This window comes from Rana temporaria, chromosome 8 (assembly GCF_905171775.1).
Source record: "Rana temporaria chromosome 8, aRanTem1.1, whole genome shotgun sequence".
NCBI classification, from domain to species: Eukaryota; Metazoa; Chordata; class Amphibia; order Anura; family Ranidae; genus Rana; species Rana temporaria.
The window spans coordinates 85,885,212-85,902,590 of record NC_053496.1 but is presented as its reverse complement, the minus strand read 5'-3'; the positions used below and the strand labels follow the sequence as shown (position 1 = coordinate 85,902,590).

Genomic DNA, 17,379 nt, shown 5'->3' with positions numbered 1-17,379 from the left:
AGAGTGGTACTGTGGATATGGTAAAAAGTGCACAATTCCACTTCCCGAAATAGTAAAATTGTTAAAAGATTGGCAAGTTTGGCAGATGGACTTTGTAGGCATAACACGGTTGAGTACATAAAAAAAAACACATGTTTTATTAACCACTTAAGACCCGGACCAAAATGCAGCTAAAGGACCCGGCCAGGTTTTGCGATTCGGCACTGCGTCGCTTTAACAGACAATTGCGCGGTCGTGCGACGTGGCTCCCAAACAAAATTGGCATCCTTCTTTCCCACAAATCGAGCTTTCTTTTGGTGGTATTTGATCACCTCTGCGGTTTTTATTTTTTGCGCTATAAACAAAAATAGAGCGAAATTTTGGAAAAAAATCACTATTTTTTTCTTTTTGCTATAATAAATATCCCCCAAAAATATATATATATAAAAAAAAAAAAAAATGTTTCCTCAGTTTAGGCCGATACATATTCTTCTACCTATTTTTGGTAAAAAAAATTGCAATTAGCGTTTATCGGTTGGTTTGCGCAAAATTTATAGCGTTTACAAAATAGGGGATAGTTTTATTGCATTTTTATATAAAACATTTTTTTACTACTAATGGTGGCGATCAGTGATTTTTTTTGTGACTGCGACATTATGGCGACACTTCGGACAATTTTGACACATTTTTGGGACCATTGTCATTTTCACAGCAAAAAATGCATTTAAAATGCATTGTTTACTGTGAAAATGACAATTGCAGTTTGGGAGTTAACCACAGGGGGCGCTGATGGGGTTATGTGTTACCTCGTGTGTTTACAGCTGTAGGGCGGTGTGACTGTAGGTGTGACATCATCGATTGTGTATCCCTATAAAAGGGATCACACGATCGATGCCGCCGCCACAGTGGAGAACGGGGAAGCTGTGTTTACACACAGCTCTCCCCGTTCTTCACTGTGGCGGCGGCATCGATCGTGTGATCCCAGCTTTGGACCGGGTCGCGGGCGTGCACCCGCGACCTACGGCTGGGTACTAGCACAGGACGTACCTGTACGTGCATGTGCCCAGCCGTGCCATTCTGCCAACGGAAATGTGCAGGAGGCGGTCCTTAAGTGGTTAAAAAAAGATATACAATACAAAATGAAGCATTACATTGACCATTTATAAAGACATAAACCTTAGAATAAAAATAACACACCACCTAGAAAGACCATATATAACATTTTGAATATACAAACAGCTCCCTCCCTTTCCTTCACAGCCCCTACTTGTAAAGGAAATCTTCGTACCTAGTCCCAGCTCGTTTTCACAGAGGAGTACAGTACAAGCAGCACACACGAGGGGTGCACAAGCACAATGTAGCCAGCGGTGGCAGGAAAGAGCTTGATGCCTGAGCTCAATGACACAGAGCAGCAGAAGCTGCAAGATCATTTCTATAGTGCACAACACGGCTCCCCTTCACCCATTCTGCCTTCTTCTGGCCCGAGCAGGCCCCCTCGGGCCACTTACAGTTGTAACGGCTGTACCCCCCTGATGGAAGCCCTGGCAATGGTTAACTGCTAAGTAAATGTTGAACCCTGGAAAGATGTAGAAGAAAAAAAATAATAATAATGTAACATTTAATGCAGTTGTGTATCGCATTATAGCAGTGGTCCTCAACTCCTGTCCTCAGGACCCACCATCAGGCCAGATTTTAAGTATTACCTTGGGGAGATGCAGAATAGAATACTGCAATCACTAAGCAGCAAATGATACCACCTGTGATGTATTTCAGTTATCTATTAATCCTGGCCTGTTAGTGGGTCCTGAGGACAGGAGTTAAAAACCACTGCTTTATAGAATAGGTAAATGTATTTTACATATGACTAGCATATGTACCTGAATCTGCCTTCATATGAGCCTATCATACCCTGCATTGCAGCACTCAGATCCTAAACATTAGAAGCTGATCAGACTGGTTCACACTAGGGGAGGATGATGAATCTTCCTGGGTTTGATTTACAGAGCGTTTGTTGAATGCCGTTTGAAAGGGGCAAAACGCAATCTTAGCAGCAAATCCCATTGAGGTCTACAGTCTTTAAAGTACTGTCAAATTTAGGCCTGGGAAGCTGGGCACTGCAATGGGGGGAGCATGTGCCAAAGCCAGACATAAAAAAAAAATACAACGTAAAGCTTTAATATATATTTCAGAACCAGCGTGGTTTCAAGAACACTCCCTGTCACAGTGTACTTTGGCAATACTTTTTTGGTAGAAGGAATTACACATAGCAGCACCTCAACACACTTTCATTTGATTCATCTCAGTCCAAACAAAGATGACTCGACTGGCAATAGGAAGCCAAAATAGTGTAATTTTTTTGTCAGAAAAAAGCTGGCATTGCTGTAATCCTCCTGCACTAATCCCACACAAAAATCATGGGTGACAAACTACAATACCTAAAAGCCTCCATAAGTGATTCTTTAAAAGCATTTACAGGTTACCAGTTTAGAGTTAAATAAACGTGAGCTCTGGCACTTGAATTATTGCTCTACCTCTGACATTTTTGGCAATACCTCACGTGTGGAGCAATCACCATTCACATGTGTGCGGGACCTGTGTGCACGCCCTTCAATTTGCACGTGAGCACAGGGGAGCTTTACTTTTTTTTTTTTTTACATTTTTTTTTTTTTTTATTCAACTTATCTTTATTATAGATGATGCCTGATCCCTCCCTTTACCCTCCAAGGCAGCCAATCACAGATCAGTTTGATTAGCTGCCTCCCTTGCCAGTAGCCAACTGAAACCAAAAATGAAAAGATGCTTGTCACTTCAGGCTTCATTTGTCAATGACAAGGGGGAGGAATGGGTGTTCCTCCTCCTCTGTGTTCAGTCCACCAAACTGCTTGCAGTTGTCCCGGGCTCCCCAATAGGGTCTATGACCGCTGATCACTCACATCTCAGGTTTGCTCTGAGCAGAGACTGGTGACCATCAGTGGAGTGCCTGCAAATCTTTCATTGTGAAAAGGTCAAAACGGCCCCCTTTCTCCAGTTTATAGCCAGGGCAGTCCAAAATATCCATATTTTTACCTGAAATCATATTATTTAAAATGTGCTTCCATTTTTGGTTAACAATTTTTACAGAGCAGATTCCAACACCCTAAAACATTGCATTAAAACAGATAAAGCACACCCAAAGGACAATGGAGTTTTTCCTTCCAATATTCTTAAACTTTTGCATTGCTGTCTCTGCCCAGGTCAAGCAAACATGGGCAGGTATAGCAATGCAAACAGGTTCAAAATCATTTAGTCAGCTAGAGGGATGTTGCAAAAAGTATCCAACTGGATTTTGTCGGGATACCACATATGGTGCACGACTCATTTCAGTTCCCCCTTCAGCCCTCATTGGCCTTTCACTGCAAGTCTTTCTCCGGGACCAAGAGGGGATAGGCAGGCGGCTGCAAAAATTAGGCAAGCAATTCTACTGCCATAGGCTGCCTTCCCCTCCCCAGAATCAAGTCTTAAAGCTCAAAAATAGGATTTTTATAACAGCTTACCTGTAAAATCCTTTTCTTGGAGTACATCACGGGACACAGAGCTGCATATTCATTACTATGTGGGTTATAGAGTCTACCTTCAGGTGATGGACACTGGTGTAATCAATTAAACAGGAAGTTCCCTCCCTATATAACCCCTCCCCTACTGGGAGTTCCTCAGTTTTTGTAGCAAAGCAATAAGTGTCCCAATATCCCCAAACAAGAGGGGTGGGAGCTCTGTGTCCCGTGATGTACTCCAAGAAAAGGATTTTACAGGTAAGCTGTTATAAAAATCCTATTTTCTTTATCGTACATCACGGGACACAGAGCTGCATATTCATTACTATGTGGGATGTCCCAAAGCAATGCTTACTGAGGGGAGGGAGACACCAACAACGCAGACCGCCATCAGACGTGAGGACCTATAATGCTGCCTGCAGCATACTGCGCCAAAAATCTGCATCCTCTTGCCGTCTTATGTTCACCTGATAGGAGTTAGTGAACGTAAGCACAGATGACCAAGTTGCGGCCTTGAAAATCTGCGTCATAAAGGCTTGGAAATGCATTGCGCATAAAGCGCTTACCATCCTGGTAGGGAGCACCCCCACAAAAAAACAGGGGGAATCCTACTCTAACCACAAGCCTGAATAATAACCTGATGAATCAACCTTAAAAACAGTTGATTTTAGACGCTGCCTGCCCTTTCCTGGGGCCTCCTGGTAGCGCAACAACATCAGTTTTCCGTATCCGAGCAGCCGCTTCAGATAGGCCTAGACCCTTCTTACTCCAACGAGAGAGAGAGAGTGTAACCATTTTAATAGCTGACCTGAACACTGCCTGCCCATCTAGGGTCTTCTGGCAGCCCAATAAAAACGTCAGCTTTCTATATCTGAAACCTTCAGGTATTTAACTGCTCTCATCTCAATTGAGAGAAAAGCAATAACCTTTCCTTCCGTGAAACAAGGTTTTGAAAAAAGGGAAGGTAAGAATATCTAGATTCAAATGAATACTAGATCCTTCTAGTAAATAAGGTTGGGTGAGGATGAAAATCACTCTACTTGTAAGAATAATTGAGTATGGCTCTATACCAAGAAAGTTGCCAATACTGAAACTCTTGGAGGCTACCACAACCAAGAACACCAATTCCCTTGTTAAAGGATGAAGGGAAATATGGTGCATCGGCCCAAGGAGCTGACCCTGTAAGCCGACAAAACTAGAGCCAATCCTCCGAGCACAAGGGCGACCTAACTGGTGGACTTATACAAGGGGTGACGTGCATAACAGCCCGGACCAAAGAGTGTGAAGTAATCGACCTTTGGAAGCAAGGCCGAGATCGGATCCTTGATATAACTTAAGGCTAGCTCCGTCTCCTTTCCAAATGTAGGAAGGCAGGAATTTTACCTTTGACAAACTTCCACGGATGCCACCATCTGGTTTCACACCAGGAACATGGGCCTTCCAGACCGTAGGCTATCTGGTCCTGGAGGCCAGCTCTCTTGTATGAATCAAGGGAATTGCCGCTGATTCTGAAAGCCCCGATCCTCGAGAATGTGGTCTATAATAGCCAGACCATTAATTCACCTGTTGCAAGGCAGAATGTAATACCCCCTGCAAAGTAGGCCTGGACAAGATGTAAGGGACTGTGGGTCCTCTACTACCCCCTTACTGTTCCTGCACCGAGAGGTCGTCAGGGTTATGCCGGAGTAATCAGGCCAGCTTCCGTTCTCCTCTAAATGTTGCATAGAAGCCACAAAAGTCACGGCACTGGGGGGAGAGACACAACCAGTGACAACTGGTCCCCCCCCTCGGATTAAAAACACATCTGCCCCGCATGCGGGTGGATCCTTTATCCTTGACCCCAAGCTGTTCAATCTCTTGTTGAGCCTGGACGCCAATACATCTTATGTACAGGGTACTATTTCTGTGACATTTGGTCAGGAAAACAGTCGGGGTGTAGAGGTCATTCTCCCGGAGACACTTGTTGACGGCTCCAGTGAATCGCCTGCCAATTCTGCATTTCATGAAATGACGAATGCCAATAGGCAAGGCACAAGCTCCTCCTTGGTAAATTAAGTAAATCACTAGTATGGCATAGTCTGATTGTACTCTGACAGAACCAACCTGCCACCTGAACGTTCAGGCCCCTAAGCCAGATGCTCCATCGGTAGCTCTAGCTGACAGATAAGGCTCCCTTGGAGCTTGACTACTTCCCCTGGGCCATGGTCTCTTCCTGACCTGGCAAACCCTTTTAGTTAAGAATCACCAAGAGGAATTCCAGCATATCTCTGGGACCGGGTTCTTTGGATAATGCTAGGTCAAGATCCACTCTTTCTAGGCCGACAAAATACTGTTTATAACAGCCCTGAATAAAAGTTAGTATAGGGAACTGTCTTGAATGAAGCCAGCATCTTCCCTAGTGCCTTAATCAAAAGGCCAAAAGTAAGGAACTGTTCCTTGCCGTGACCACATAGACCAGTTTTCTTATAGCGATGGTCTTGTCTGAGGCCAAAAAAAAAAAACTCTCCTTTTTGGACTGTGCCAAACATACCCAGCTTCTTGTCAAAAGAAAGAATGTATCTTTAGAGTTCCAGATACTTGACCATGCTGGACACCCTTAGGTCCAGCCATGCTACTGACTGACCCAACAGCAGGAGTTTGCTTCGGTATGCCATTACTGCTATACCCTGGGCCTACAGACCTGCTAGAGGCGGGCCCTAGCACCCTGACAACCCAGGCACGGAGGCTAACCCAAAAGGGCAAGACCACCAACTGGAGATAGTGCTGTTCCCCTGCGAAACGCAGACAACCTCTGCAGACCCAAGTAAATAAACACATATGCAACTGGCTCCCCATGTGTGTATGTGGCAAGTGTTAAAGCCATATGCCTCAATGGAAGTGTGTGTACATGGCAGCGTGTGTTCCTGGAAGCATGAATTCATATAAATATGTTTTAAGAAAAACATGCATATAGCATGTGTGCTCTGGAACAAGCATCTTGCAAGCAAGCATGCGATATAAACGTGTTATGCAACAATGTGCAACATGAACCCATGCAGACACGTATTTCTATGCAAACACAAGGAATCCTGTATTGCTTAATTAGGCCGCCATGTACAACTTTAAAGTAATCATGCATCCTTATGCGATTCAGCATCTTCCATGCGATCAACATCTTATGCATTTTAAGCACTACTGTGCGGACAAGAACCCTTGTGTGACCAAGGACTCTTGTGTGACCAAGCACCCCTGTGCGATCCAGCATCCTTATGCACTCAAGCATCTTAATGCGACTTTAGGCATTTCTGTGAAACAAGCCTCTCTATGTGATCAAGTATCCTTGGGTAATCCAGGACGCTGTTGATCCGACAACCATGTGTGATCCAGCTTATTTTTGCATTCAAGCATCTTTAAGCGATCTTTAGGCATTCTTGTAGAAACAAGCCTCTCTGTGCGACCAAAATATCCTCGAGTAATCAAGGACTTGGGTGATCGGGTAATCATGTGTGATTCAGCATTTTTATGCCTTCAAGCCTCTTTATGCGATTCTAGGCATTTCTGTGGAAACAAGCCTCTTTGTGTGACCAAATATCCTTGGGGAATCAAGGGCTTGGGTGATCAGGTAATCATGTGTGATTCCAGCATTTTTATGCCTTCGAGCCTCTTTATGCGATTCTAGGCATTTCTGTGGAAACAAGCCTCTTTGTGTGACCAAATATCCTTGGGGAATCAAGGACTTGGGTGATCAGGTAATCATGTGTGATTCCAGCATTTTTATGCATACAAGCATCTTTATGCGAACTTAAGCACTTCTGTGGAAACAAGCCTCTCTGTGTGACCAAATATCCTTGGGTAATCCAGGATGCAGATGATCAGGTAACCATGTGTGATGCAGCATCTTTTTTGCATCCAAGCAACTTTATGCGATTTTAGGCATTTCTGTGGAAACAAACCACTTCTGTGTGACCAAACATCCTTGGGTAATCAAGGATTTGGGTGATCAGGTAACCATGTGTGTGTGATCCAGCATTTTTATACATACAAACGTCTTTATGCGATTTTAGGCCTTTCTGTGGAAACAAGTCTCTCTGTGTGACCCAATATCCTTGGGTAATCCAGGACTTGAGTGATCAGGTAACTAGCATCTTTATGCACTCAAGCATTTCTATGCAACTCTAACAAACATGCAACACCATACAGACAGAAACATGTATCCTTATGCGATCCACAATAAAACATGCTTTGTTACTTGTTTTTATCCCACATGCATTCCAAACTCATGTATCTTATGCAACATGCGGACTGGTAAAAAGGAAGTTATCCTCTGTAGATGTGCGTTTCCTCAATTAAGAGACGTTAGCAATGTGTACCAGCAACTGTGCATCCCTCAGATGTGCATTTGGTTAGCCTGAAGCCGACACCAGGCTGAGGACCATATGGAGGTCTTACTAGCCACCTATAGGAAAACCTCTCTTTACACTCTAAGGAGAAGATAGAGGCTTTGGCCGAGTAGGCAGAGGGAAATTATATGCAGCATGAATCTCTGAAAAGACTGCAGGTGCAATCAGAACCTGTAGGGCTATTGATAGCTTCTCCTCGTTAGGCTGCAGCTCCTGTCCTCTGACAGTGAACCTTCATCCCCAGCTCTTCTAATCCCTTTGTTTAAGGGTTAAAGCAGGAAAAGGGACACACCCTGCTTTTTTTTTTTTTTTTTGCTTCTTGTGAGGATGCTGCGAACATAGCAGTTAACCTCTTGTAGAACAACTAATGTGATGCAAAAAACAAAACACATGCAGAGTGGCTGCAATGTTGGGGGAGGCTGCATTGATTGCCTGACAGGTCTGATGGCTCAATCTGTGAGCTGTCTCTACAGGGGAGAATAAGGGGCCACCAGGTTCAGGTGGCGATTCCTTTTTATATTCCTACCCCTGACCTTATTCAATGGGGAGACCAAAGTCCTAAGCTAAAAGCAGAGGAGCTTAACCCAGGTGCATCAACAGCTGAACATAGTCTGGCAGCAACAATGCCTGCTAATCTGCACAGCTAGATGCGGAGTAGGCGTCTTAGATGAATCTGTATCCAACTCACACAAGGTGCTTGCGTTTGTGTCCCCCTTGCTTTACAGAGCTCTGACGTCTGGGCCTTTTTGAAGAGCCCTCTCTGCGACTGCACTGAGCCGGTGAGCACGTGCGACATGGTAGAGCCTGAAGCTGAGGAAGTGGGACGCACAATAGACCAGCTAGCACTTAAGCTTCCGTCTTTGGAAAGCATGGTAAGCGAAAACATCAGGCATGTCTTTTACTGCCCATAGTAGTGAAAAAACAGATAAGACTTGCAGCTACTCATGGAAGACAATGCTTTGCATAGGATTAAGGGCATTTTTTTTTTTTTTTATGTACCAGCCCCTTCAAGGGAGATATATGGGTACTACAGCCATCCTGTCTGAACAGACATAGTGGCCCAGGCTACATGCCGGCTAGGGGAGGTATATGGGTGCCCTGAGCCATCCCGTCTCAAAAGACATTGTGGTTTACATTGCCCATGCATAAAAACATAATATAGGCGAGACCCATAGTCCCCTACAGAAGACCTACTGTCGAACCAAGTCCCGTAGGTCCCTCTCTTACCTTTCCACGCTGCAGGGTATTGCCAAGCAAGAGGCCCAATCTTCCCCCTTCACCGTGGGTATAGTCCTAGACCTTCAGGGACCGGGGTCCATGGCAGGAACACCACACCCCTGGACCTATATAGCACCCTGGCAGCAGAAAAAACATTTGGTCCTTAGAAGGCACAAAGTTCTGGAACCCAGGATCCAGCCCTCCGCAGAGAGGCATTATAGGCTAAACCTCGTTCTTCGTACCGAGGCCCGGGTACCGTCCACTTTGGCTATGAAGCACCTTGGACGGATCCGGATTTATGGAGGCTTTTTACATCCAGCATGGATCCCTCCAGTGGAGCTCCTAAGAGCACATGTTAACTCGTGACCAACACCTTAGACACTGATGAAAAAACTGAGAAACTCCCAGTAGGGGAGGGGTTATATAGGGAGGGAACTTCCTGTTTAATTGATTACACCAGTGTCCATCACCTGAAGGTAGACTCTATAACCCACATAGTAATGAATATGCAGCTCTGTGTCCCGTGATGTACGATAAAGAAAGAGCACTAACCAATTGCCCACTCCAACATCTCCAGTGAGAACTTTTCCATTCCAGGTTTCCCTTTCCCACAGAGTTGCTAGAACAGACGGCAATAAATAAAATTGTACATTGTATTCACTGAGAAATCCTTTTCTTAGAGTCCAATGAGAGACACAAGAAGTCCTATACTGCTGGATCCTCTGCCACTTACAGGAGGATTGGATACTGGCAAACAAATATTTGTAGGCCAGCCCAGGATAACCCCTTCTCTACTAAAAAGGAAAAGCTCAGCTTGAGCTTTTTATGCTAGGCTTCTCTGGGTCACAGAAGTGCAATTCGTTTTGCACTCCTGTGACCCGTTTTCAGCTGAGAGCGGTCTGGTAAATGGAGCCTGGCGAAAAAACTTGCTATTGCTAAAGTGCACTCAAATAATCCTGCCCATTCTACAAGACTCCTATTTTTATAGCAAGCAATGAGGATTGATCGAGACACATGGGAGGTGCCAGTCTTAAGAGGCAGAACGAAGAAAAACTTTTTTCTAATAGAATCCTTGGCTGCTAGGTAGACCCCGACTACATCCAAGCAGGGTAAAGCAATTTCCTTGTCATGTTCTTGAGCAGGACACAGGAAAGAAACTACAATATACTCATGAAAGGGGAAGGAAGAGACCACATTAGGTAAAAAGGAGGATTTAGGTCTCAACACGACCTTGTCTCTTTGCAAAACAAAAAATGCCTCAATACTAGAAAAAGCTGCTAGCTTGGAAATCCACCTAACAGACATAATGGCCATCAAAAAGGCACATAATATGGGAGATCTTCCATTGGAATGTTTGTACACTGTTCAAAAGGTGGTCTCTGAAATACATAAAGCACCAGGTTGAGATCCTAAATTGTCACAGGAGGTCAAACTGGGGGATTTATATGAGCAACTGCATAAAGAAAAAAGTCTGAATTGGGGATTGCGAGGCGAGAGGTTTCTGGAAGGGAATAGGTGCTTGAAAACCAGTAACTAGTTACAACATACAGAGAAACCATGTCTTACCTTATCTAAGGTGGTGTGCCTACTGGGGTGTTCAGGCTTTATCCATCATTGTGGGAATAGCCCAAAAGGATTCCTCAGGATCTGGAAACCACAGAAATGGACCATGGCTTTGGACCTGCAACCAACTACTACATTTCAGAGGCAAGCCACACCAAGTCCTCCTGCCACCGAAATGCATTCTTATTGGCCATCCAGCTTTATAGGTTGACAGGTCGCTCCATGGTGTCCGACCGCACACACAGTCTCGGGCACAGTGGCCGCCAAGGCTTTGCAGACTGACGGCCCTGTATCTTCCTGGACTTCCTCCATAGCTTTCACCGACACATGACCACTTGTAACCTTAAACTTTTTGTGAGTGCAATCTTTTGTGTTTTACCATTTTCTATTTTAAAAAGTGCTACACAGAGTGGTTTCCTGCCTCCATACCCTCTTCTGTTGTCTTTAAACGTGTAAACCTTAAGGGGTGCCATCCTCATCCTTTATGTACCGTTTTGTGTTTCACTGACTCAGGACAAGCATGCATCATTAAAGCGGTGGTTCACCCTCCATAGCAACATTTTAGCATAAAATTAGGCATAGTAGCGCGAGCTACACTATGCCCGTCTTGATTTTTTTAGCGCGGTACTCACAGTGCAAGCGTACATTGAAGATTCCGACTCCCCGTGGGGAATGGGCGTTCCTATCCAGACAGAGGATGATTGACGGCCGGCTCTGGCACGTCACGCTCCCCGAAGACAGCCGGATTAGGTCTCGGCTCTTCACGGCGCTATAGGGCGCCTGCGCACAGACAATGCGCAGGCGCCGTGAAGAGCCAAGCCTATTTCGGCTATTTCCGGAGAAGCGTGACGTGCCAGAGCCGGCCGTCAATCATCCTCCGTCTGGATAGGAACACCCATTCCCCCGCGGGGAGTCGGTATCTTCAATGTACGATTGCACTGCGAGTACCGCGCTAAAAAAATCAAGACAGGCATACTGTAGCTCGCGCTACTATGCCTAATTGTATGCTAGAAGAAAAAAAATATATATTTTTTTTGTTTATAGGGTGAACCCCCGCTTTAAGATTTCAGGATATCGGATAGGTAGCTACTTGTACTGGGTCAGTGACCACCAGTATAATGTTGACAGCCCCACAGAATGCACCTTTGAAGATAAGACGATGACGGCAGCTTTAGTCTTCATATGTTTATTTTTAGAAGACAGTACTTGGCAAAATGCCAAGAAAAAGCAAAGCATATCTGCTGGCAGGTCTGGGCCTCCTCTCTCAGGGAGGCACAGGCCCAACAACTACAAAATAGCCACCCACAACTGAGCAGCTGTAATGTAACACTGGATTTAACTACTGTTGGCCTAGTGCAGGGGCTGTGAAGCATGCAGGGCTATTGGGTAATATAATTTAGCACCTCTGGCTGTCATGTCAATGACATGCTTGTATAGCTTATAGACAAGAAGTCTGATAATATTTAATTATGGCCCCAAAATCAAAAGCACATACCCGACTACTTAGTTTACAGCACCAGTTTTCCCTGAATTGGTTGGGAGTTCATGAGAATTATTTTCTCCAGGGCCCCAAAGGGCCATGCTTGCAGGTTAATTTCAAGTCATGTTAGCTCCTTAAATAGTGACCCTTACAAACGTACATCTAGGGTCTTAGTTTCAGTTAGTGACTTTAATTTTTCTTTATTAATTTTAATAGCTATAGAAAGTCCCACTTATTCAAATGTATGATGGTAAAGTTGGTAGTTATTAACATTGCTCGTTTACTTACTTGCAGGAGCCCTCTGTTAGTGGATAGGATGCCAATGGAAGAATTGGGCAGTACATGCAGTGCCAAAGAGGAAAGTCTTTTAATAAAGGCCAGGGCTCTCTGAAGGGAAACTTGTTTCCTACGCTTTGTCAGCATCAGCTCCAGACACTGGAGAGCAATGAGTGTATCGTCATTTGTAGAACCTGGAAATCAAGGACTCCCTCAGTTAAAAGTTAAATAATTCACATATATTCAATAGTTGTACAATATCCACAGAAATACAGGGTTGCTATTACATTAACAAGACAATTGACTTAAGCTGCTTACTATATGATCACAAGCTGCATTTCTATTGTTGGGGCTCCTGTACAAAGGCACTAGTCTAGTATGACGATTAGTCAAAATGGTTGGTACCCAAACAACCCTTTAAAGCGATTCTAAAGGCAGAAGGTTTTTTCTCTTAATGCATTCTTTAGCAAAAACATGCAAGAAGGCGACAAGATATGTAAACCAAAACACTCCAGAAGCTAGAGAGGATTTTTGCTCGTCTGTAGTCATACTCACCTCTGCTAATTTCTACTTGTCTCAAGGTCATTGTACACAGTATTTTATTCAGGCTCTTTCTGTAAACAAAATCCTGAATATAAACATCAGTAAGGCCAGTTACACACAGCGTAATAATTTACTGTTTATACTCATGACTTGATCGAAAGATCCAGAGTGAAATGTTCTGTAAAAACCTTGTGTAAACACATATAGGCACGTAAAAGGTGCATAAGCGTATGGACGAGTAAAATTAGTTTTCATTGCCAGTGTTGCAATATACTCCTTTATCCTTGCATACACATGCTTAGGCCTGTTGCACATGGGAGCTAAAAAAAAAAAAAAAAAAATCTTTTTTTTATTTTACAGATTTCAAAATACATTGTTGTCCATTGAATGATGCACACAGCTGAGCAAAGATTAGTAATACAGCGAGGAGTACAGAGCCACAAAACAAAAATATAACATTTTGCATATGTGTGCAGTAGTACACGAGGAGGAGTGTATCACAACACTGGCAATGAAGAAAATGTTATTTACTCGTCTATACGCTTACACACGTTTATGCAAGGTCTTTGCAGAATATTTTACTCAGGATGCGTCAACAAGATCCAAAGTATAATCATTAGTAAATTATGCCCAAGTGCAACTGGCCTTATAGATGCGTAAACCCGAGCACACACGCAAATTTACTGCACTCAAATTGTAAACTTTTGAATTTTTGTTTTACGGCTCTGTATTTATTGCTGTATACCTTGTTCCATAAAACCATACATCCAATTTCAGATCTGTAAAATAGTTTTTTACTCCTGTGTGCAAGAGACCCAAGAGGTGACATCTATGTGCAAGAGGCCTAAGCAGAAAACTTTGGCTGGGACTATTTCACACAAGTTTCCTAATGTTATGTGTTCTATGTCAGACTCTCACAAATGGAGTATATTCTATTCCAGAGGAACAAGACAAGCAGTGTAAATTATACACTTTTCTTAACCAGTTCCCGACCCCCGCATGTACATATACGTCCACAATATGGCACGTACAGGCACATGGGCGTACACGTACGTCCTCGCCTATTAGCGGGTGGGGGGTCCGATCGGGACCCCCCCCGCTACATGCGGAGGTCGGGTCCGCTCGGGGAGCGATCCGGGACCACGGCGCGGCTATTTGTTTATAGCCGCTCCGTCGCGATCGCTCCCCGGAGCTGAAGAACGGGGAGAGCCGTATGTAAACACGGCTTCCCCGTCCTTCACTATGGCGGCGCATCGATCGCGTCATTCCCTTTATAGGGAAGACACAATCGATGACGTCATTCCTACAGCCACACCCCCAAACAGTTGTAAACACATACTAGGTGCACCCTAACTCCTACAGCGCCACCTGTGGTTAACTCCCAAACTGCAACTGTCATTTTCACAATAAAGAATGCAATTTAAATGCATTTTTTGCTGTGAAAATGACAATGGTCCCAAAAATGTGTCAAAATTGTCCGAAGTGTCCGCCATAATGTTGCAGTCACGAAAAAAATCGCTGATCGCCGCCATTAGTAGTAAAAAAAAAAAAATTAATAAAAATGCAATAAAACTATCCCCTATTTTGTAAACACTATAAATTTTGCGCAAACCAATCGATAAACGCGTATTGCGATTTTTTTTACTAAAAATAGGTAGAAGAATACGTATCGGCCTAAACTGAGGAAAAAAAATGTTTTTATATATGTTTTTGGGGATATTTATTACAGCAAAAAGTAAAAAATATTGCATTTTTTTCAAAATTGTCGCTCTATTTTTGTTTATAGCGCAAAAACTAAAAACCGCAGATGTGATCAAATACCACCAAAAGAAAGCTCTATTTGTGGGGAAAAAAGGACGCCAATTTTGTTTGGGAGCCACGTCGCACGACCGCGCAATTGTCTGTTAAAGCGACGCAGTCCCGAACTGTAAAAACACCTTGGGTCTTTAGGCTGCATATTGGTCCGGGGCTTAACTGGTTAAGCATGGTTATTATACAACTTGCCCTGTCCAGAATAAGCACAGATAAAATAGAAAAACACATCCCAATTCCTATACATTGTCTTATCAATGCACTCAAGTGTACAGTAAAGTGTAGTCTGCGACTTAGGACCAGTTCACAGCATTTATTTGTGACCCACAAGCAGAGGGGAGGGTACGGCTACAACTTGTGGGATCTCTCTCAAGTGAAAGGTCATGAGAAATGGCTCTGCTATATTCCACTGGCGCCCAAAGTATCTTAAACTGAGCAAATGGGAAATCCCTGATAAATAGTGCCAAGAACATGTGCGTATGTTATATACACACACTATTAGCAAAAGTATTGGGACACGCACAGGATTTTTTTTTTTGGGGAAGATTCTTTTTATTCTTTCAAAAGATTAAAGGTTTAACAAAACAGAGCAACTGAAAGAAACTTCTGGTATGTACAGCTCTAGAGGCCTATTGCTGTCAGCAACAGGGTTACTATAAGAACACCAATCAAGACCTTACAACCTGTTTTAGTCAAGGATGGCTAATAAACCACATAACACAGACCATTACACCTGGGTCTATACAGGTACAAAAATGGGATTTTTGGTTAACAGAGCATCCTTCATATGCAAAACAATGGGGTTATGCTGCCACCATTGGATGATTGGACAAAAAAATAATAAAAAAAAAAAAAAGGCAGGAAGTCCTCTCCCAGGCATCATTTTCTTCCCGCTAGGCAAGGCTTGAGTTTTTGTAGCAAGCCATGAACCACACTGTGATGTACTCCAAATATAACTTCACAGGTAAACCAAAAATCCTACTTTCTTTATTGTACGCTACGGGACACAGAGCACCTTTATATCCACAACAATAGGAATATCCCTACGCACTGAACACGCGGGGAGGGCAACATGGCAACAGGCCCTAAACAATCAAACCAAATTTTTATAATCTCACACAACAGCCTGCAAAAAGCACCAACCAAAGTGAACATCCTCAGCACCTCTAACTTTCAATTGGGTGAACTTGGTAAAAGTACAGACTGAAGACCAGGCAGCAGCATTACTAGTCCTTTAGGCTGGGTTCACACTAGGGTTGTCCCGATACCAATACTAGTATCGGGACCGATACTCGCGCAAATGCTCCCGATGCCTGACCCGATACTTCAGATGAGAGAAGTCAGCGGGCGGAGAGCGGGGAGGGGATGAGGGTGTAGAGCGTGGATTGGCGTGGGGCGGAGTGCGTGGCTTGGCGTACAGCGGAGAGCAGGGCGGAGTGCACGGCGGGGTATCAGAGTGGACAGGGGCAGAGAGCGCAACGGGGATCAGAGCATTCTTCAGGCGGGCAAGTAAAGTGACATGACAAGCGTGTCTTCTGACGTTTTTTTTGCCCGGGTGGGTGTCCCTTTCTGGGGAAGGAAACGAGCGATGTCTCTCTTACCCAGGAATATGGTGGAAGGAGTGCCTCTGTGCAACACATTTTATCTGCTTAGGGTGCCATTTGGGAAGGCTTGTTTTTCTGCTTGAGCCAACGCAGATTTGAGCACTGGACACGGGACAGTCCAGAATTTTTGGTCCTGCTGTGTAAATCCCATCACCCTGGCAGGTATTTTGCTGGATGTGACTCCTGCCTGTTTGTTTCAATGCTGGGGCAGGGAGTTTTGATAAGCAGTGCACCAAGAATGGCCCAGGGGGAGGGGAGACCTGCGTTTCTTTGGTGAATAAGAACCAACTCTTCAGGAGTGCAGGATATTCTTCCCCCTGACCGCCAATGTAAGGGGCATTCTTCCCCCTGACCGCCAATTGTAAGGGGCATTCTTCCCCCTGACCGCCAATGTAAGGGGCATTCTTCCCCCTGACCGCCAATGTAAGGGGCATTCTTCCCCCTGACCGCCAATTGTAAGGGGCATTCTTCCCCCTGACCGCCAATGTAAGGGGCATTCTTCCCCCTGACCGCCAATGTAAGGGGCATTCTTCCCCCTGACCGCCAATGTAAGGGGCATTCTTCCCCCTGACCGCCAATGTAAGGGGCATTCTTCCCCCTGACCGCCAATGTAAGGGGCATTCTTCCCCCTGACCGCCAATGTAAGGGGCATTCTTCCCCCTGACCGCCAATGTAAGGGGCATTCTTCCCCCTGACCGCCAATGTAAGGGGCATTCTTCCCCCTGACCGCCAATGTAAGGGGCATTCTTCCCCCTGACCGCCAATGTAAGGGGCATTCTTCCCCCTGACCGCCAATGTAAGGGGCATTCTTCAAAAAAGTTTTGGTAATCTGTATCGGCGAGTACATGAAAAAAAGTATCGGTACTTGTACTCGGTCCTAAAATAGTTCACACTATTGCAGGGAAACCGGCATCCAAATTTACATGTCAGGAGATTGTGACCGGCTTTCAATGGAGCGGGTTCACATATTCATCCCTGGAGCTAATTGCACAGTC

The 17,379-nt window shown here is 44.5% G+C and overlaps 1 protein-coding gene across 1 annotated transcript in view; it reads right to left on the bottom strand.

Annotated features, from left to right (window-relative positions):
* NOC3L (NOC3 like DNA replication regulator) overlaps positions 1–17,379 on the bottom strand; it is a 104,979-nt gene that overhangs the window by 23,867 nt on the left and 63,733 nt on the right. The window contains exon 17 of the mRNA XM_040362146.1: positions 12,438–12,619. Within this exon, the coding sequence (XP_040218080.1) occupies positions 12,438–12,619 (182 nt within the window). The remainder of the gene's footprint in view (positions 1–12,437; positions 12,620–17,379) is intronic.